We start from the raw sequence: 20,191 nt of genomic DNA on the forward strand, positions 1-20,191 counted from the left end.
AAATGAAAGTATTTTAGTTGAATAAAAATACTTTAATTCTTTGTTCTGGGCTTTTCTACCTGATAAAACAGTGACTGGGACTGATTGGAAGGAACTGCAATTGTGTAGAAGTGAGAAATTAATCATGACTTCAGACGCAAAGGAATTATGACATACAACAGTAAGTGAAAAAAAATACACATATACATATATATATTAGTTTGGGAAGACATTTTAAACTAAAAATCAGCCAGAGGCAAGAATAGAAAAGGGTTGGGGCACTGTATGCTCTTTGAGTAGCAGTCCACCTTGGCTACAGCTTAAGCCTGTTTTGGAAAACGAAAGGAGAAGATTTGAAGACAGAAGACAGGGCCTGATTTTGGAAAGCCTGGAAAGTCAGGTGAAGCAGTCTGAAATGTATCAGTGAGGAAACACAGCCAGAAAGCATGCTATATGCTAGGGTAGCATAGAAAAATAAATGTTTACAAACGATCATCCGGCAATATGAAAAAAAATACCAATAAAAGCTTAAAGAAAGAGATGCAATGCTGCAATGAATGAACGAGAGTTTCAGGGAAGCTAAGCTGCAGAAAGCAGCTGAACATTCTTCTTAGCCTTTCTTGTGTTCTTCAACTATCTCCGTTTCATCGTGAGAAGAAAAGTAAATTTAGCTTCATTGTTTTTGGAATTAGTGAAATGTACTTTCTAATTACCAGATTATTTACAAAAATTACAACAGGAGCAATGTCTCAGTTCAACACGTAAATACATGCCAGTCACTTTGACTAACAACATAAGCAGTTGCACATGACACCAGTGACCTTAATACATCAAGACATTAAAATGCAGTTTTAACAATGTGCTAGTTTTATTCTTAATTTCGGTTACAATACCTGTTCTCAATGATGAGGTAGTGAAAGATAGCTGCAGTCTCCTTTGGCTGGATGTGTATCAGGGGCAACAAAGCCACGATGACATGACTTAGAAGTGGGCCTAGGTAAGCATGATCCAGGCAATGAACAAAGCAATCCCAAGCTCTGCACAAAATACAAACAAAACTAAAAATCAGGCTCCATTATCTTTATTATTTGTAAACTCTGGAAGTTACTTGTTGAACAAACACTACGTGCAAACACTATACAGCTATAAAAACATCCTAAGGCTTAGTAGTATACACTCTAAATAAAGCAATCTCCAAATTAATATTAAGTCAGATGAAAATGGGGCAGGCAATGGACACAGCAATTAAGCTGTGCCCTGGAACACTTATATCCCTTGCTGGCGTGCTGAAGCTTCATTCCTGCTAGCACTCTACTCCAGATTCTGGGCCAGGCACATCTGGGAGGCAGCCAAGTGATGGCTTAAAGTACCTGGGCCCCTGCCACTCACCAAGAGTCCTGGATTGAGTCCCCCAGAGCTTTAACCTGACCACTTCCTAGTTATGCCAACATTTGGGGATTCAACCACTGGAGGAGTTTCTCTCTCTCTCTCTTTCCCTTTCTGTCTCTTAAAAGAAATGAAAAACCAAACACACAAAAAGGTAAAAAAACAGTGCCCCAAGACAGGATTAACTCTAAAAAATATATGATGTACGTGTGCATTTGTTTATACAAATGATCCCTGATTCACCAGGGTTCAACAGACAGTTCTTTGACTTTTGTATGCCTGACACACTTCCAGTAAAAACTATGCTTCAGATTTTGAATTTTGGCCGTTTCCCAGGCTATCAACATGCAGTAGGACACACCACTGTGACTTTGAGCAATTCTACCCATCCAGTTTCACGTAAATATGAAATCATGAGCAAACACATGCTCTGCGCTGCACTACTATTCTCAACAAATTACATGAGATGCTCAGTGCTTGATTATAAACCAGGCTGTGTTAGATGGCTTTGGCAACCAGTCTAATGTAAGTGATCTCAGCACGTTTAAGGCTATGCTAAATGACAATGTTTGCTGGGTTAGATGTGTTAAATGCACTTTGACTTAGGATATTTTCAACTTACAATAGATTTACCAGGATGTCACCTCATCCATATGTGAAGGACCACGCAATTCTTAAAGAGCAGATACATGAAAATAAATATAAAAGGATATGGATAAGGACCAAAGATGGAAACTGGAATTTCTGAGGATGCCTTTTCATACTGCTTTGAATTTGGGACTGTATAAAAACCAAGTTTATATGACAAATTAAACAGAGGGGAAAAACTGAAAGCAAACTGAAATGTCTGACAGCAAACACATATAGAAAATAATTACTTCACAGAATACTAGAACACATTAGCTGACTATATATCTTTTTTTAATAAGATTTATTTTATTTTTATTGGAAAGGCAGATTTACGAAAGGGGAGACAGAGAGGAAGATCTTCTGTCTGATGATCACTCCCCAAGCGGCTGCAACAGCTGGAGCTGAGCTGATCCGAAGCCAGGAGCCTCTTCCAGGTCTCCCACACGGGGGGTGCAAGGTCCCAAAGCTTTGGGCCATCCTTGACTGCTTTCCCAGGCCACAGGCATGGAGCTGAATGGGAAGCAGGACTGCCGGGATTAGAACTGGCACCCACATGGGATCCCAGGGTGCATGCAAGGCAAGGACCTTAACCACTACGCCATCACACCGGGCCCCACTATATATCTTTTTTAAAAATTTATTTGAAAGGCAGAGAGAGGGACACAGACCAATTTTTTTTAATCTACTAGTTCACTGTCCAAACAAGAGTCAGGAACTCAGCTCAAGTCTGCTGTGTGGGACGCTTCACCGGCTGCCTCCAAGCCTCCCAGCAGAGGCAGTGGGAGCAGAGCCCACCTAGCACATGGGCTCTCAGGCCTGGAAGCAAGCAGCCTAAGAGGCATGCTCTCTGTGACACCAAACACTGGCCCTGTGCCTGGGTATCTTTAATGTGGAACCTCCAAGAACTTTAAACTGCTATCAGTACTCTTACCACTCACACAAACATTGAAATGGTGTCATTTGCAATCATCTGTGAGTATAAACAAAGACAAATTAAGTCAATTGTACTAGGTAAAAACAAACTATAGAATCCCAAAGAAAACTATCATTAAAAAAATAAAGACTGTGAATATTTAATTCTACTGCAAATATTCCTATAAATCTAGAGTTGTTTTTTCTTTGTGAAATAATTGAATTGTTCTAACAGTTCAATCCCATAAAGTCTCAGAAGCACAACAGCCTCGATGAGTATTCAGACAGGCAACGAACCAACCCATGCTCAAAAAAACCACAGCCGAACTCCTTGAAGAAATGGCTGCTCCTGCGTAAGGGATATGTGAAGTGAGCCTACTACACTGTCAAACCAGGAAACAGGGAATCTATCAAACATGAATGGGGTCATGCCAAAACTCACAGCTATCAAATCGCAGTGACTCCTACTGCCTTAAAATGGTACAATTCCAGCAATAGCAAAAAGGGACAGTTGCTTTAGCGGATTAAGATCCATCAGATTTACAAAACTACATGTGATCAAAATGATATAAACAAACAAGAAAAATGTATTTGGAGGTCGCTATGGCATCGAAAACTGCTAAGCAGTGGGAAACATTCAAGTGTTTATTTTGCCTGTTTTATATGAACGCTTTGTACTATACAATCTATGGTTCAGGGTAGCCACATTCTTTATGAGGAGTTTTACTTAATTAGAATTGCAGGGCTGGGGGGCTCATGGCAGAGAGGGTTGGTTCAGTCATTTCCTACAATGCCAACATCCCCTTTAGGCACCAGTGTGAGTTCCTGCTGCCTTGCTTCCAATCCAGCTCTCTGCTAACGTGCCTGGCAGGACGGCAGAAGACGGCCCGAGCACTGGGCTCTTGCTTCCACACCAAAGACTGGGACTGACTTACAGGCTCCTGCCTCAGCCTGAGCAGTGCGCCCACTGGGGAGGCAAATGGCAGTAAAAGGATCTAACTTTCTCTAATTCTCCCTTCCAAGTAAACAAGATACATCTTTTTAAAAAGGATATGATCACAATTTTTAAAATTTCACCTAATAAATACAGGAGGAAAAATAAATCAGAAAAATTACTATTTTAAAATTTTTAGGGCCTGGTACAATTGCATAGTGGTTAAGGTCCTTGCCTTGCACACCTGGGATTCCATATGGTTGTTGGTTCTAATCCCAGCAGTCCTGCTTCCCATCCAGGTCCCTGCCTGTGGCCTGGGAAAGCAGTCAAGGATGACCCAAAGCCTTGGGACTCTGCACCCACGTGGGAGACCCCGAAGAGCTCCTGGTTCCTGGCTTCAGATTGCCTCAGCTCTAGTCATTGTGGTCACTTGGGGAGTAAACCATCAGACAGGAGATCTTCATCTTCCTCTGTCTCTCCTCCTCTCTGTATATCTGCATTCCAATAAAAATAAAATAAATCTTAAAAAATAAATAAATAAAATTTATAATGAAATAATGAATTTAGACAGTGATAAAATTATTGGAGCACTTGTAAGATGGATTCAATTTGATAAAGCCACAAGATGGTGATTAATCCATTATCACCAAAGAGTAAACAAGCAGATATTGTGTGATTAATGCTATGGCACAAGAGAAAATAAAACCTTCCTTCTAAACTATCTTTTTTTTTGAACAAATTAAGCTGAATTTAACCAAGAATCTGTATCTGATTGCTAATTTATATGGGAAAATGATAAAGCAAGAGATACAGAGAAAAGCTGAATAGGTAAACAGCTAAGTTCTAGTCATCAAAATCCTAATAACCTGAAAACAGTTAACATGGGTCAGAAGGAGACTACAGGCTGGGGTTGTCTGGAAGAGAGACCTAGGGACCGGCAAGGTAGACCAATGGCTGAATCCTCGCCTTGCATGTCATGGTTGCTCCACTTCCCATCCAGCTCCCTGCCTGTGGCCTGGGAAAGCAGTCGAGGATGGCCCAAAGCCTTGGTACCCTGCACCTGTGTGGGAGACCTGGAAGAGGCTCCTGGCTCCTGGCTTTGGATCGACTAAGCTCTGGCTGTTGAGGCCACTTGGGGAGTGAATCAGCGGCTAGAAGATCTTTCTCTTTGTCTCCCCTTCCCTCTGTATATTTGCTTTCCCAATAGAAAAATAAAATAGATCTTTAAAAAAAATAAAGAGAAACGTAAGCGTAAACAATTGCATCGTGAACTTTGTCCAGAACCTAATTCAAACAAGCCAACATATTAAGAAAATCATCCTTAAGGCAACTGAAGGAAATGCAAATATTAACTGAATTCTAGATAATATTAGAAATTGATATTAATTTTTAAGTATAATAATTTCTGGTTGCTATTTCTAAAATTCTTTTCTGTTAGTCATTATTTGTCTTAAAAACACAATGATGTGGTCCAAGTGTTCGCTTTGGCAGCACATATACTAAAGTATAATGATGTGGTCTTGGAATATTCTCTAAGAAACTCAGACACAAAAAAAGTTGGGTGGATAAATAAATCCGCAATGTTTTTATAGTAACTCTTCTACTGGGGACAGCATCATGGTGAAGTGCTTTGGATTCCGCTTCTAATCCACCTTCCTGCTAACACCTGGTAAGGCAGTAGATGAAGTGGACCACGGCACCTATATGAGAGACCAGGAATAACATTTCTGCCTCTTGGTATCAGCCTGGCCCTAGCCTCAGCTGCTGTGGCTACTGAACCTTCACTCTCTCTCTCCTTATTCTTTCGTTCCATGTCAATTTATTTTCAAATAATTGATCCAAAAACATTTTGATTTTCCAGCATGTTAAAATATTTCAAGAGTAAAACATATTTTTAAAAAGTAAATACAGGGCATGGTGTAGCAGCTTAGCAACTAAAGTCTTCACCTCACACACACTGAGATCCCATATGGGTGCTGATTCTAATATCTGTGGCCCCACTTCCCTTTCAGCTCCCTGCTCATGGCCTAGGAAAACAGTTGAGGAAGGTCCAAAGCCTTGGGACCCTGTACCCGCATGGAAGACCCGGAATAGGTTTTGGACTCCTGGCTTCGGATCAGCGCAGCACCAGCCATTTTGGCCACTTTGGGAGTGAATCATTGGACGGAAGATTTTCCTCTTTCTCTCCTCCTCTCTATGTATCTGACTTTCCAATACAAATAAAATAGAATCTTTAAAGAAAGAGAAAATAAAAAGTAAATATATTCCTTTTTCAATACAAATACCCTATATTTGCCAATTATTTGCAATTTGAACTCTGCTTTCCTCAAAGACATAAGAATTCAAGCTAGTGCTAATTGGGAAAGCTTTAAAAAAATTAATGTAATTAAAACAGTTATTTACCTGCAACACAATTCAGGAAAATCATCTTTGAATCGAAGGCCAGTTCTTAGAGTGGTCATCATCTTCACCCTCACGGAGCTGACATGCTTGGGTCCCATCAACTTCATCAAAGACATCAAGCTGTTCAAGGCCTACAAAGCAGTGCTTTAAAATGAAGTCTATGATAATAAGGAAAGCTTAGAACCAGACAGGAAACAGTCAGCTTGGACTCACATATACCTTACTAGGTAGGACACAAAGATTAGTTACTCCACATTAAGGTATTGAAGATTTCTCTGCACACCCCTCCTAAAGCTGTCCTGTGCCTCAATTGTTGACATATGCCTTGTTAGAGTTATAATCCAGTTTGGAATATCCTAAAATTCACTAAGTTCAGCAAAATTATGCATGTATACTATAAACTGCTAAATATAAAAATGAAAATAGATACGAGACAGCTGAATAGTACCCTATAGCCATTTTAAGGTATGTAGCAGCCAGTTGTGTATAAACTAAAATTGAAATATTAATGAAGTAGTCATAGGATATGGTTAAGAACTTGCATTTTCTAACATATTGGTCACTCAATACCATGTCAATTAACTGTATAATGTTGTAAATTGTTGTTGAGGTTATGTCGTGGCTTTTCATTGGAGGGGAGATGATATTCTGCCAGCTCTGCTTTCAGACCAGGGATGGTCTCCCCAAGAAACTGTTGAATTTATCTGGACAACAAGATGCTGGATTCTATGCTTGGTACATGCTTGCAATGAAGGATTCATGACTGGATTTGAACTGTAATATTGCAACTATGTGGAGGAATCCACCATGGGCGGAGAGCAAGGGTAGGGGTTGGTGGAAACCCAGAGCCTATGAAACTGTGTCATAAAATGAAATGAAATTTTTTAAAAAAATGAAGTCTATGAAGAAGCTGCCAAAGACAGTAAGTCTTAACAACAAGAGCTTCATATTCAAATCTCAGGGTGTCATCTACTTGCAGACAATAAAAGGTGTAATAATCAATGTTGGCCAGTTCATTTCAGCCCCTTCTTAAAAGAAAATTGTGAAATTAAAAACAAGTTAAGGGCCCGGCGCGGTGGCGCAGTGGTTAAGGTCCTTGCCTTGCATGCCCGGGATCCCATATGGGCGCCGGTTCTAATCCCAGCAGCCCCGCTTCCCTTCCAGCTCCCTGCCTGTGGCCTGGGAAAGCAGTCGAGGACAGCCCAAAGTTTTGGGACCCTGCACCCACGTGGGAGACCCGAAAGAGGCTCCTGGCTTCGGATCGGCATAGTATCGGCTGTTGTGCTCACTTGGGGAGTGAATCATCGGACAGAAGATCTTCCTCTCTGTCTGTCCTCTCTGTATATCCGCCTTTCCAATTAAAAAATAATAATAATAAAAATAAATCTTTAAAAAAAAAAAACAAGTTGAGTATTTTTTTCCCTTCATGAAGCTGGCCTCTTATTTTGATACAGTGGCCCTCAAAACAGTAAATTTTCGAATGTATTATGCTTGTCAGGAATATTGTTTAATTTTATTCATGTTTATTTTAAACTAAGCAAAGCAACATAAATATAAACTAAACAAAACAGCACTTAGATTTTTGAGCCTTCTAAAAAAATTGTGAAGTGAATGAAATGCCTAATAGTAATCAATAGTTACGACAATATTTGTTCCAGCAATACTAAATTCAAGACATTCTGATTTTAACAAAGAAAAACACACGGAACAGAGAAACACAGTTGCTCTATCAAGAATTCTTGCCAACTTTTACCTAGGTGTCCAAACATGTAAGCTGTTTCTGTTTATAACACAAATTCTAGTTTTCTTAGATCCTCTCACTTGGGATAATAGTGAAACAGAAGCTGTATAATTGCAATGAAACGTTGTAGGGGATTGAATTTATCAGCTGACACCAAAAGGAGAGGTATTGGTTGCTGAAATTTACAGACATTAACATTCCACTCATGTTTTTTGGCTCAAGGTTATTAAGAAAAAGTGTTGGGGCTGGCATTGCTGGAAAGCTGACACCCGTGACACTGGTATCTTGTACAAGCATCAGTTTCTGTCCCTGCAGCTCCACTTAATGTCCTGGAAAAAGCAGCAAAAAATGACTCGAAGTACTTTGGATTCCTGCCACCAAGTGGAAAATCAAGAAGAAGCTCCCGGCTCCTGGCTTCAGCTCGCCCAGCCTTGGCCACTGAGGTCACTTGGGGAGTAGAGCAGCAGATGGAGATCTTTCTTTCTCTCTCCTCCCTGTCTGTAACTCTTTCACATAAATAAATAAGTAAATAAAACCTTTAAAAAAAAAAAAAGTGGGGCAAGTACAGATGAAAGAAAAAACTTTCATTAATTGATTTTACTATAATCTTAGTTACTATGGACTTGGAATGCAACAAACAGGGAAATTTTAAGAGAAAAGGTTGTAGTTTCTTATAGTAATCATAATGAAATGTCAGTGTGCACAAGAATTTAAAGATAAATCTACAAATACTGAAGTTATCTTCATTTATAAAAAAGTAACATTTTTGGTGTTGAAAAATAACACCTGGCTGGTCAGCACTGAAACACTGCAGCTCAAGCCTCATCCAATATCAGAATGTGTGTTAAGTCCTGGCTGCTGCGCTTCTGATTTAGCTCTTTGCTAATGGACCTGGGAAGGCAGCAGGAGATGGCCCAAGTATCTGGGTCCTTGCCATTCACATGGGAGTGTTGGATGCAGTTCCTGGCTCCTGGCTTCAGCTTGGCCCAACGCCTTGGCCCAGCAACCATCTGAGCAGAACCAGTAGATGAAAAGTCTCTCTCTCTCTCTTTCACTGTAACTGTCATTCAGATACATACAAAAAACTATTTTTAAAAATGTTTAATGTAGTCATTAACATGAAACTTGCTCTATCTGCATTCCATATTAAGAGTGCCTGCTCTGTTCCCAACTCCAGTTTCCTACTAAAGTTTACTCTGAGAGGTAGCAGGCAATAGCTCCAGTCTTGTGTTCCTGTCATCCACATGGAAGAAAAACAAAAATGAACCGTGATCCACCTCAGACCCATCTGGACCAATATGATTCAATCATGCAAGTTTGATTTGAGCCATCAGTGACTGTCAGTCTCTTTTGGGGGTGTAAATACTGTAATGATATTTGAAGCCTCTGAAGTCATAACCTGCTACTTCGTACAGAGTCAAAACAGATGAGCCAAGAAACTGATTCTAAGAACAGTTTTTGAGTCCAGAAGCAAGTTATGCCCAAAGTTATATAAACTTTTAGTTACAGAGTTATAAATTTCTTTAAACCCATTTGAGTTTTCTATACCTCCCAAACTAAAGAATTATAAGGAATACAACTGTTATTTCTAGGCTCCCAAAAAGCTTTTACACACTGTTCAGAAACACAAAATGCCATGTGTGATTACTGCTCTATCTTCCAGTGCCTGCAGCAGGGCGAGATCTAGTATTCTGCATATGCTAAAGAATCCTATTTTAGCACTTTGGAAGTTAATCATCATTACTTACCATTTTCTTATCTTCAATGCCAACACTGGAGCTCAATAATTGCATGTTAAAAAAGGCCAAAATTCCCAACAACTTGGGTTGCAAATAATCAGCCTAAAGAAAAATAGATACGTATGATTTATACAGATTAAATTTCTTGACACACTGTTACTTAATGACATCATTCATAGTTTACCCAACTAGGCTTTTAACTCTTTAATCTGTCTATATCTAGATCTAGATCTATCTAATACATATACATAGAGTGACAGAGAGAGAGAGAGACAGAAAGAGATTTTCCATCTGCTGATTCACTCCATCAAGGCCTGCAACAGCTGAGATCAAGGCCAAAGTCCAAGAGCCAGAAATCCCACTAGGTTCCCCTATGTGGGTCCTAGCAAAACAACCAGGCATTCGGGCCATCAGCCACTGGCTCCCTGGTGCACCCGCAGGAAGGCTGACTGGCAGTACAGAGCAGGTGGAACCTGAACCAGACACTCCAACATGGGATAGGAGTGTTCTGGAGAAGGCTTTACTGGCTGTGCCACAAGGCCTACCCCAACCAACTAGATTAGAACACTGGAAAACTGGTGCTGAATTAAGTTGCTTGAGGTAGGCATTTTTCACAGTGGTTAAGATGCCATTTGGGATGCCCAGAGCCTGTACAAGAAAATCTGGGCTTTATCTAACAACTGCACTGATGTTTCATCCTAACATAAACCACTGCAGGCAGTAATGATGGCTCAAGTTGAGTTCATGCCACTCATGCAGGAAACCTGGTTTTAGGAATTGATTCTTGATCTCAACTTGGCTTAGTCCCAGTTATTGTAGGCATCTGGGGAGTAAGCCAGAAGATGAGAGCTCTCACTGTCTCTTTCTCTTGAATAAATTTTTAAGTAAAATGCAGGTTCCTAGGCTCAGTATGTATTTTTAAAAATTTTTTTTTCTAATGCATGTATGTGCACATTTTTAATGAAAGAAGTTCATAACACTGACTTTTTAATCACCATGACAAGCAGAAATTATTGTGACAACACCCTGAGTGAGCTGATGTGGGACCATAAGGATCTGACTCACACCAGGACCCAAACTAGAGACAGGGAAGAGGTTAGGGAGAGACAAGTGACTATCCTTATTCTTCAGCACTGAGGGCTAAGCTGGAAAAAGGGACTTCATTTAGGAAGAGGAATCCTGCTGGAGCAATGAGAACAGAAGAAAGAATTTTAGCAGCAGGAATGAAAAGAAGTTGTAAAAAGAGCACTCCAAATGCTATCAAAAAACTGAGTGTAGACAGAGAAAAGTTAGAGAAGTGTCTGGAGGTTTTTATAGTTGCTCTGGACAAAGACAATGGTTGTATGCATGTGATATCAGCATTAGCAAAAAAAAAATACATATTTAGAAACAGACTTGACAGAACTTGCTCGCAGTTTTATGATAAAGGATGAAGGAAGCAGAAGGCTCATGAATGCTTTTCAGATTGTGATTGGAACCACCAGAGAGTAGAGTGAGACAAGGAAGAGAGAAGCAGGGAGAGGAAGATTTCTAAAGGACATGTTATGCTTGGACTTGTTTTGATATGTTTACAGTACAGGCAAGTAGACTTGACAAAACAGGAAGTTAGTGTCTGCCACCCTCTCCCATCCTCACATTCACTCTGTTCTCCGCTGCCTTGCACAATGCCTGGGAGGCAGCCAGACTTCGGATCACTTAGGATTCCTGGCCCTCTGGCTTCCCACTAAACTCCAAGGGAAGCAGCAGTAGGATCTGAGCGAGGAAATGAGAGTGTGTGGTATTTATACTTCCTGTTCCCTCTGTTTTAAGGTGGTTCTGGCAGTGGCAAGTATCGCTCTCCTACTGTTTCAGGTTTGAATGAGCTTTTAGTAACATCATTTCTCTCCCTTGCCCAGGACAAAGAGAGAAATTAGATTTTCCACTGTTTGTAGTCCCTGGATTCCAAAGTAGTCTTTCCCGGTTCCCCTAACCTTGCCTCTGGCTTTGAAACTAGCCCCTTCACTAAGTTATTTTCATGTAAAAATTTTTGTATATGCCATCTATTTCTTCTAAGAACCTTATCTGTACTAACTCACAAATCCAAAGCTCAAAATAAGTCTAAACTGAAATTTCAAGTTTGAGGTCAAAGAAATATAAATCATATTAAACCAAAAGGTCAAATGAGATCACTTAAAAGGAGAAATGATGATAAAGACAGTCAGATTAAATAGTGCTAAATGACTGCAGAGATAAGGCAGATAAGGGAAAGATGCAACAAAACAGACTAAGAAGGGCTGGCATTGTGTTGCAGTGCGTTAAGCTGCCCCTTAGTGTACTGTATCCCATACTGCAGTGCCTGGGTTTGAATTCTGGCTCCATTTCAATTCTAGCTTCCTGTTAATGCACACTCTAGCAAATGATGGTCACATACTTGGGTTCTGCTACCCATGAGACCCACATTGAGTTCTGAGCTCCAAATGTCAACTTGATCCATCCCTAGCTGTTATAGCTCTCTTTCCCTCTGTCTCTCACTCTCTACTACACTGCCTTTGAAAGGGAGACAGACAGAGAGAGAGAGAAAGAAAGGAAAAATGAATTAAAGAAAAAGAAAAAAAGGAGATAGTGAAAAATAAAGAAAAGGAGCAGGTACAGTGTGTTAAGCCACAGCTTGCAGTGCCAGCCTCTCAGAATGCCTGGCTTGCATTCCAGCTAATCTGTCCTTTTATCTAACTTTCTGCTAATGCACCTGGGAGACATAGGATAATGGTCCAAGTACTTGGGTTCCTTCCACCACATGGAAGAAATGGATGAGTTCTCGGCTCCCAGTTTTGGTCTGATCTAGCATTGGCTGTTGTGAGCATCTGAGGAGTAAAACAGCACATGAAAGACTGCTTTCTATCTTTCTCTATTACTCTGCCTTTCAAAAAGAGTAAATAGATAATTTTTTTAAGGGAGAAAAAACAAAAGCAACCCCACATAACATATTTCTTACCATCAGCTCAGGAGAGGTGATGTCTCTTGGTCCCTGGTATGGATCATCACTGGATGCAAATGAAGCAAGTATTGATAATCCATTGAAGACCTGTTGATAGTGTTCTCCAATGCGCAGCAGTAATTCATTATGCAGTCCTTGGAAATCCTGTCTCAACAGGCTCCCCAACTCAATTTCTGTTTCATTCTAATCCAAAGACACAATTTAAAGAAAAGGTATAGTTTTTCCTTTGTGCTAACATCCTTAAAATAAATATACTGATTTTAACATATGATTTGGTAATTAGGATCTCTAAATCAGGTTACAGAATTTAAACTCTAGCTCTGTCAACTTTACTATCTGTGCCTTGGACAAATTACCCAATCTAACTTCTTTCTACTTCAGCTTATTCATTTACAAAACAATAAATAATATAGGCCGAGCAATCCTGAAAATCTGAAATCCAACATGCCCTGAACGCAAAAGCCCAAAACTCTGGGAGCTCCGCAAGTGAAGAACAATTCTGTAAGTGAAGAATTTTGCACCTCATCTCACATGGCAAGCTACACTCAAAATGCAGGTGTACTAGAGATGCTGGATAAAACTACCTTCAAAACAAGGGTATAAGATAGAACATAGAATGAATAGATAACATAGATAACATAGAAATGAATTTTGCGTTTGGACTTAGGTTTCATATGTATACCCACACACACACAACTCCAAAATGAAAAAAAAAAAATCTATAATCTGAAGCATTTCAATTAAGGGTTGTTCAACCCTTAGCAGCTCTGTCCCACTAGGTAACTCTAAGGATTAGGTGAAATGATCCCTTCAATTGGTAAGTATAGTTTTGTTCATGGAGCAAACATTACCATCATCCTACCTCTATAATACACAGATTTACTTCCTCAAGATGGAAGAAACATTTAACATTCAATATATTGGTATATTTTAAAAAATGAAATAAACGGACATCAGAGAAAACAGTAAACCTATGTATATTCTTCCAACAAATTTTGTCCCATCTAGTTTTATATTCTTCAAAGATGATACCAATGTAAAACAAAAAATAAGCACAAGCTTTAATCTGTAATTTAATTTGTAATTTAAAAACTAGCAAGACACTACACCAAACTGCAACTGGATCATTAAGTAGCTAAGCGTAGGTATTATACTTGAAAGATGTCCCTTTGGGCGGGGGTGGCTAGACAGAAAGGCACCTGCCAGTATGTGTGTGGGCTGGATAGTAGGCCTGATTGGGTTGAACTAGGCTTCAATGCCCATTGACATGTACAAGAGCTAAATAGGATGTGGGACAGACTGACCAAGTCTGTGGTACACACTGGCAAGCATGGGAACCAGAGAAGGGGGAAGGCCTGGTAGAGGTTACGGGGAGTCACCCCAACTAGGCTACACAAACCCACTGGTTTGCATGGGGGCCGAGTATGAAGTGGGCAGGATCAGGCTGGACTGCAACAACCATTGGTTCACGTGGAAGACAGGGCTGGAAACAGAACTGACCCAGCAATTGCAACGACCAGCATGTGCATAAGCTGATTGGGGCAACAGATAGTGTTGGACCCTGTACTGCAAACATACACAAGAATCAGATCTGGGTTCATCTCAGAGGAAGTTTCTTTGGAGATCCCTCCAACTACACTGCTGATCTCAGAATCCCAACCCTGAAGAGACTATGTCAGCCAGTGGATTCTGAATAGATTTCAGCATGCTTGGAATAGTGAGACTGGCAGAAATTCAGAACTGTTGAACTATTAAAACTGCTTGAGCAGGACCCTCAGAGCGTGTTTCACTTTGGGGACCTGGGATGGATGGGAGGCTGGGTGGGGCTTTTCCCTTTGTTTCTCCCCTGACCCCAGATAGAGGCAAAAAAGGATGATATTAGTGTGGAAACAATGGTCTTACCCACTTTCCTGTAGCCCTTGACCCTTTGTGCCCTAATCAACTATGTAAGATTATTTCTAAAAAAATTTTTAAATAAATAAATAATAAAAATTGTCCTTTTGTACCAAAATATATATTTGTATGTTATCAGTCAACTTATTGCACCAGTCAACCAAAAAAATACTAAAATGAAATTAGCTGATATCCTCATCCATGAAAGGATGATTAGGGCATCACTACAGTGAAATGATCAAATATCCTAACAAAAGAAAAATTCTATTTTAACATGCTCCCAGGCAAAGATTATTTACTGTAACAAAATTAAAACTTCCATTCTTCTAAAATAGGCAGTAAGTTACTTACCTTCCTCTTACAAGAATTTTACTTTCCTATAATACTAAACACAACAGTAAAACATATACAAATAGCCAACTACCTTTAGATAATGAAGGGCACGTTCTAGTTCATCTTTGGAACAGGAACAGACCAAATGAGAAAAAATATATTTAAAGTTGTTTATTAAAATTTCTCTACGATTGACATTCAGTTGTTTTCCTAGAGTTCGAATGATAGCAGAAGCGGCAGGGCTTGCTTTGGCAGCAAGGTCAGGTAACAGAACTTGTAATGTCCTCTGAAAAAGAACACAGCAATCACAAAAAAGTGCATTTGTCTGGGAGATAAAACATTTCTACAAGCTTTGCGCAAAAACGCTTTTAGAGCCAAGTGTTTAGTCTAGCAGTTAAGATAGCTGTGTTTCCTGTCAGATTACCTTGTTTCACTACCTGATTCTGGCTTCTGAATTCAGTTTTCTGTGAATACAGATTCTCAGAAACAGCCTAATGTCCCTAAGAGCCAAGTGCCTGTCACCCACTCTGCAGGCCTGGACTGCCTTCCCCACTCCTGACTACAGGTCAGCCAGCGGTCAGTGTGGGCATCCTGGTAGTAAACCAGTGAAAGAAAGCCGTTACTCTCACTCTCCTTTCTTTCTGTGCTTCTCAATCAAAAGTTAAAGATAATTGATTTTAGAAAGTTATTTATTTTACTTGGAAGTCAGAATTACACAAAGATATTTTATCTGCTACTTGACTCTCCAAAAGGCTGCAATGGCCAGGGCTGGGCAGTCTAAGCTGGGAGTCAGGAGCTGCTTCTGGACCTCCCAAGGATGTAACCTATCACCTGCTCTTTTCCCAACCCAAAAGTAAAGAGCCAGATTGGAAGTGGAACAGCTGGCACTGCAGACAAAGAATTAACTTGGTATGCCACTATGACAACCCTAAAAATAATTTCTAAAAAATGTAATGTCCTACAAATCTTGAGTCCATATAAGATTTTGAATTCAGATTTACCATTTATTCAATAAAGAGATAATCACTGGGCATCCAGCATGATTCAGGCACTACATATATAACAGTGAAAAAAAAAAAAAAACAGGCAAAGTACTTGTTTGTGAGGCAAAGCAGATGTACAGGAATTAAGCAAATGTAAGCCAAGAAGCTTTCAAGTACTCAAATGTATTTAGATATACTCAGGTTCTACAGTAGAAGCCCCAAGTCTGATATATTATTGGAACTAACATACTTAGAGAATAAATAAGAGTATACAAATGTCAGTTTTAAGTTTTTTTTTTTAAATTAAAGAGTTAATGTTACAATATAAGAAAATTGTTTAATGTATCTCCCACTGTAATACTGCAAGAAATCTGTTTTCATTTTGGTCTACTACGTTTAAGACCTTACTCATAAAACACATACAAAATCGTAAGATAAAATGGGTGGCCCTTCACTCGTGTTTCCCCAATCATACCTAATTAGCCCTTGCTACACATCAGTCACTTTCCCAAGCATAGGCAGGGTGGCAATAAATGAGACCAAGGTACTGCCCTCAGAGTCACCTTTATCTTACTTGGATGACGCTTTACACCTTACCACACACTATTATCTTGTCTTCAAGAATGTGGCCATTTCACAAACAATATAAGTTTGCTATAATATAGCAATACTGCAGGGAAAAATTCTATATGAATTGCTATTATAATTAATTAAGAGTAATGATATAAACTTTGCTTTGTGAAAAAGGCAATGAGGTCTGGAATGTGAAAGAGAGAGAGACAGATTTCCCAGCTGCCCACACTGCTACGGTTGGGCCAAGCCAACGGCAGAAGCCTAGACCTTGACACAGGTGTCCCGTATGGGGGGCATGGACCAAGCCCTTGAGCCACCACCTGCCGCTTTCCCAGGGTGTGTGTGAGCAGGAAGCTGGAGTCCAGACAAGAGCTAAGACTCAAATCCTGTCGTTCTGACACAGAAACAGGCATCCCAAGCAGCAATTTGGAGGCTGTGTTGAATAAACTCTCCAAGGTCTCCTAAACAAAGTCTGCCATTTGAATTCATAGCAAACCGTTTACAGAACTAGTTTTGTACTTGATTACTCAATTCTTAAGAGTAGATATTGTCGCATTTCTAATCATTGAATTACCAAGAGACCCAATCGCAGTACTACAGACAGTATGTCTAAATAGTTACCTAAGTTAATTTGTATAGCTGATACAGAACAGTGATTGAACTTAATTTTAGAGTACAAGTGATATCAAAGTCAAAAGAAAACATGCAAATTTGAAAAGTCTATACGTTCCTCAATGTGCTTTGCAGACTTTCCTTAAAAATAAAGAAAGAGAAAGAAAAATACAGAATGGAATGAACATTGAATTGGAAAATCTCAACTACGTTAACTATATGTACACTGCTACTTACAGTAAGGAAACGATTAAGGTCAGGAAAGTCAAAAACGTTGGCAACTTCAGATAAGGTATTTAAAGCCATCTCTCTCTGGTGAGCTACATCTTGTTTGCGCATCTCAGCATTCTGGCATGGAGTGTTAGGCAGTGCTGTCATCTGACTAGAGTGGAGAGATTCTACTAAAAACTAGAGTAATACAGTTTTTGTTAGTTTTCACATAGAAGATACCTGCACTAACATTTCTTAAGCTAACATCCAGGAAAGTACAAAAGTGTTCAATGTTATCAGAACTGGCTCATCTAACTTTCATGACAGTTTTAAAGAAGTAAATTAAGTCATAATCTCCCTTTTGCAGATGAAACAGTTCATGAAGCAATGTGAATACCATCTAAATATTGTCTAAATATTGTCTAAAGATTAGACCACAAGTACAAGATAAAATCAGTATATTTAACATTTTTAACATAGCCTAACTTTTCTGAACAAATATACTTTTTTAAAACAAACTGCCACACAAATGAAACTAAGACAAAAAGAATTAATCTCCACAAAAAAAGGGTTAAAAAAGAATTATTTCCCTCATTGTTAATCAGAAATGTAACAATTTATATGTAAAATTATCTTTTCCCTTTCCCGTATTTTCATCTTTATTTTCAAATGTTAAAAGATAAAGCTGACAAGATTTTTCAGTTCTCTTACACAAACCAATATATCATTTTAAAACCTAATAATTTAAAGAAAAATAAACACACATATTATTTGCTTTTTTTCCTTTCTCTTCCAAAAAACTACTCTTGCTAATGGTAGAGATGAATCTTGGCTCTCACCTGACAGATGGGCTTCTTATACTGGCTGAAGAAGTTCTGTAGTTTAACACTCTTAGCTGCAACAAGGGCTCTGATTTCTGTGTAGGCTGCTCCAGAGACAGATGCTGACTTGGATAATAAACAGTGCAGTAAGTGCAAGAGTGCAAAAGGTACCAAATCGCCTTTTGCAGCCCTACAATTCAAAAGTAAACAAAAAATACAAAACCAATGTCTCAGCAACCAATGGAAATTCACATGTGAACATATGGTGAATCATTTTGTTTCTGTAAATTATATATCTCATATCACCATTTCTAACGTAAGCTGGCCAACATAAATGAGGAAAAACACAACTGCTGCAAAAATACCTTCCAATATCCCCTGTTGTAAGAATCAAGGTATCCTTCAACTCATTATTTCTTGATATTTGAGCATGTGTGTATGCTTCCTTCATTCTCAAGACAAAAAGCTAAAATAAATAAATAAATAAAAATTAATGGGTTAAATAAAGCTTCAGAGCAAGGTTTGTGAAAGAAAACTCAAAAGTTAAAAATAAAAACCAACAACCTCTTTTATAAATCCATCTTCAGAGTTCAAGCATTCTAATATATACTTGATGTTTCCACTAAAAGCCACTCTGACATCCTTGTTTGGGTCTTCCATTAAGTTCAATAAAGTTCCAAGAACTGCTTTCACATCTGTTTCATCTTCTCTAAAATCAAGATGCTTACAAAGATGCTGAAGATTATCTAGGAAAGCTAAGGGTGAGAGCATATGACACCGAATGTAACACATGAAGAATATGTAAGTTGTACTATAAAAACATTACAAGCATATCACAAAGAATCCTAGGTTGATCAATACTGTCAGTATTTCATATCTGTAATATGTATAACACAGAATTTTAGAGGATTAAAATACTCTTTATTTTTCTTAAATTTAGTAAAAAGTATAAATTTAAACCTAAAATGATTAAATCTTTAAAATAAAATTGGTAAGTTAAAAACAATTAAAACTCAATTAAAATAATTACATTTAGATTTTTTTAAATTCTAGTTTTAAATGGTTAAAATAACTCATTTTAGATTTTGTAACTCACTATATGTCACTAAGACAGACTTGAAAGCACATTTCATTAATTCAAAGAACAAAAAGGATCACAGCCATACTACTGAGCTGACTCAGTGTAAAGATAGGGAGTCCTAGAACTACCTACCATCTATTTGAAAATTTGAGAGTAAATGGCAGCTTACAAAAAAAGGAATCTTCCAAATTCTTACATCAATCTCATACTCCCAGCAAACTCATTTTCCATTACGAATGGGAAGGGCCAAGAAGATGTATTTACAGGTCTCAGATGGGCTAGGTAGTCTAATCATTGGAAGCTCTAAATGTTCAATGTGCTAATAAGGGGACACATGAAGAAGATCTCTAGTATTATCAAAGAAAATATAGAATGTTGAACCTGATGATATTAAACCATCTAAAAGGTCTGTCCTATCAGCCTGTTCAATCACAAGAGCATCTTAAAAAAAAAAAAAAAGTGGGCTGGATAGTGGAGCTGGTTAGGAAACAGTGAGCACCTCCATCTTGGGTTGCCACTCCAACTGGTTAGCATGAGAACCAGAACCGGGACAAGCATGGCTAGATGGTGAGAGGCAGCCTCTGGCATGTATGTGGGATAGATAGCAGAGTTGATTGAGTTGAACTAGGCTTCAATGCCCATTGACATGTATGAGAGCTGAATGGGATGTGGGACAGACTGGACTACTACTGCACATACTGGCAAACCAGGGTAGGGGGCGGGCCTGGTCAGGGTTATTGCGGGTCACTCCGACTAGGCTGCAGCTCCCACTGGTTTTTGCGAGAGCTAAGTGTGTGCTGGGCAGAACCAGCCTGGAATGCAACACCCATTGGTTCCAGTGGAAGACAGTGCTGGAAACAGAACCAACCCAGCAATTGCAACCACCAGCTGATCAGGGCAGTGGACTGTGCCGGACCTGTACTTGCCAGTACACACAAGAATCTGGTCTGGGAACACCTCAGACAAAGTTTCTTTTGGGATCTCCCC

General features: G+C 39.1%; 1 protein-coding gene across 2 annotated transcripts in view; it reads right to left on the bottom strand.

Annotated features, from left to right (window-relative positions):
• ATR (ATR serine/threonine kinase) overlaps window positions 1–20,191 on the bottom strand; it is a 106,405-nt gene that overhangs the window by 66,870 nt on the left and 19,344 nt on the right. For both annotated transcript variants that reach the window (XM_040974741.1, XM_040974739.1), the window contains 9 exons: window positions 18,688–18,878; window positions 18,489–18,589; window positions 18,142–18,313; window positions 17,330–17,500; window positions 15,016–15,210; window positions 12,696–12,881; window positions 9,734–9,826; window positions 6,245–6,375; window positions 873–1,016 (listed from right to left, as the gene is read on the bottom strand). In XM_040974741.1, the coding sequence (XP_040830675.1) occupies window positions 873–1,016; window positions 6,245–6,375; window positions 9,734–9,826; window positions 12,696–12,881; window positions 15,016–15,210; window positions 17,330–17,500; window positions 18,142–18,313; window positions 18,489–18,589; window positions 18,688–18,878 (1,384 nt within the window). The remainder of the gene's footprint in view (window positions 1–872; window positions 1,017–6,244; window positions 6,376–9,733; window positions 9,827–12,695; window positions 12,882–15,015; window positions 15,211–17,329; window positions 17,501–18,141; window positions 18,314–18,488; window positions 18,590–18,687; window positions 18,879–20,191) is intronic.

This window comes from Ochotona curzoniae, unplaced genomic scaffold (genome assembly GCF_017591425.1).
Source record: "Ochotona curzoniae isolate NIBS_2020 unplaced genomic scaffold, NIBS_Ocur_1.0 contig_2599, whole genome shotgun sequence".
NCBI classification, from domain to species: domain Eukaryota; kingdom Metazoa; phylum Chordata; class Mammalia; order Lagomorpha; family Ochotonidae; genus Ochotona; species Ochotona curzoniae.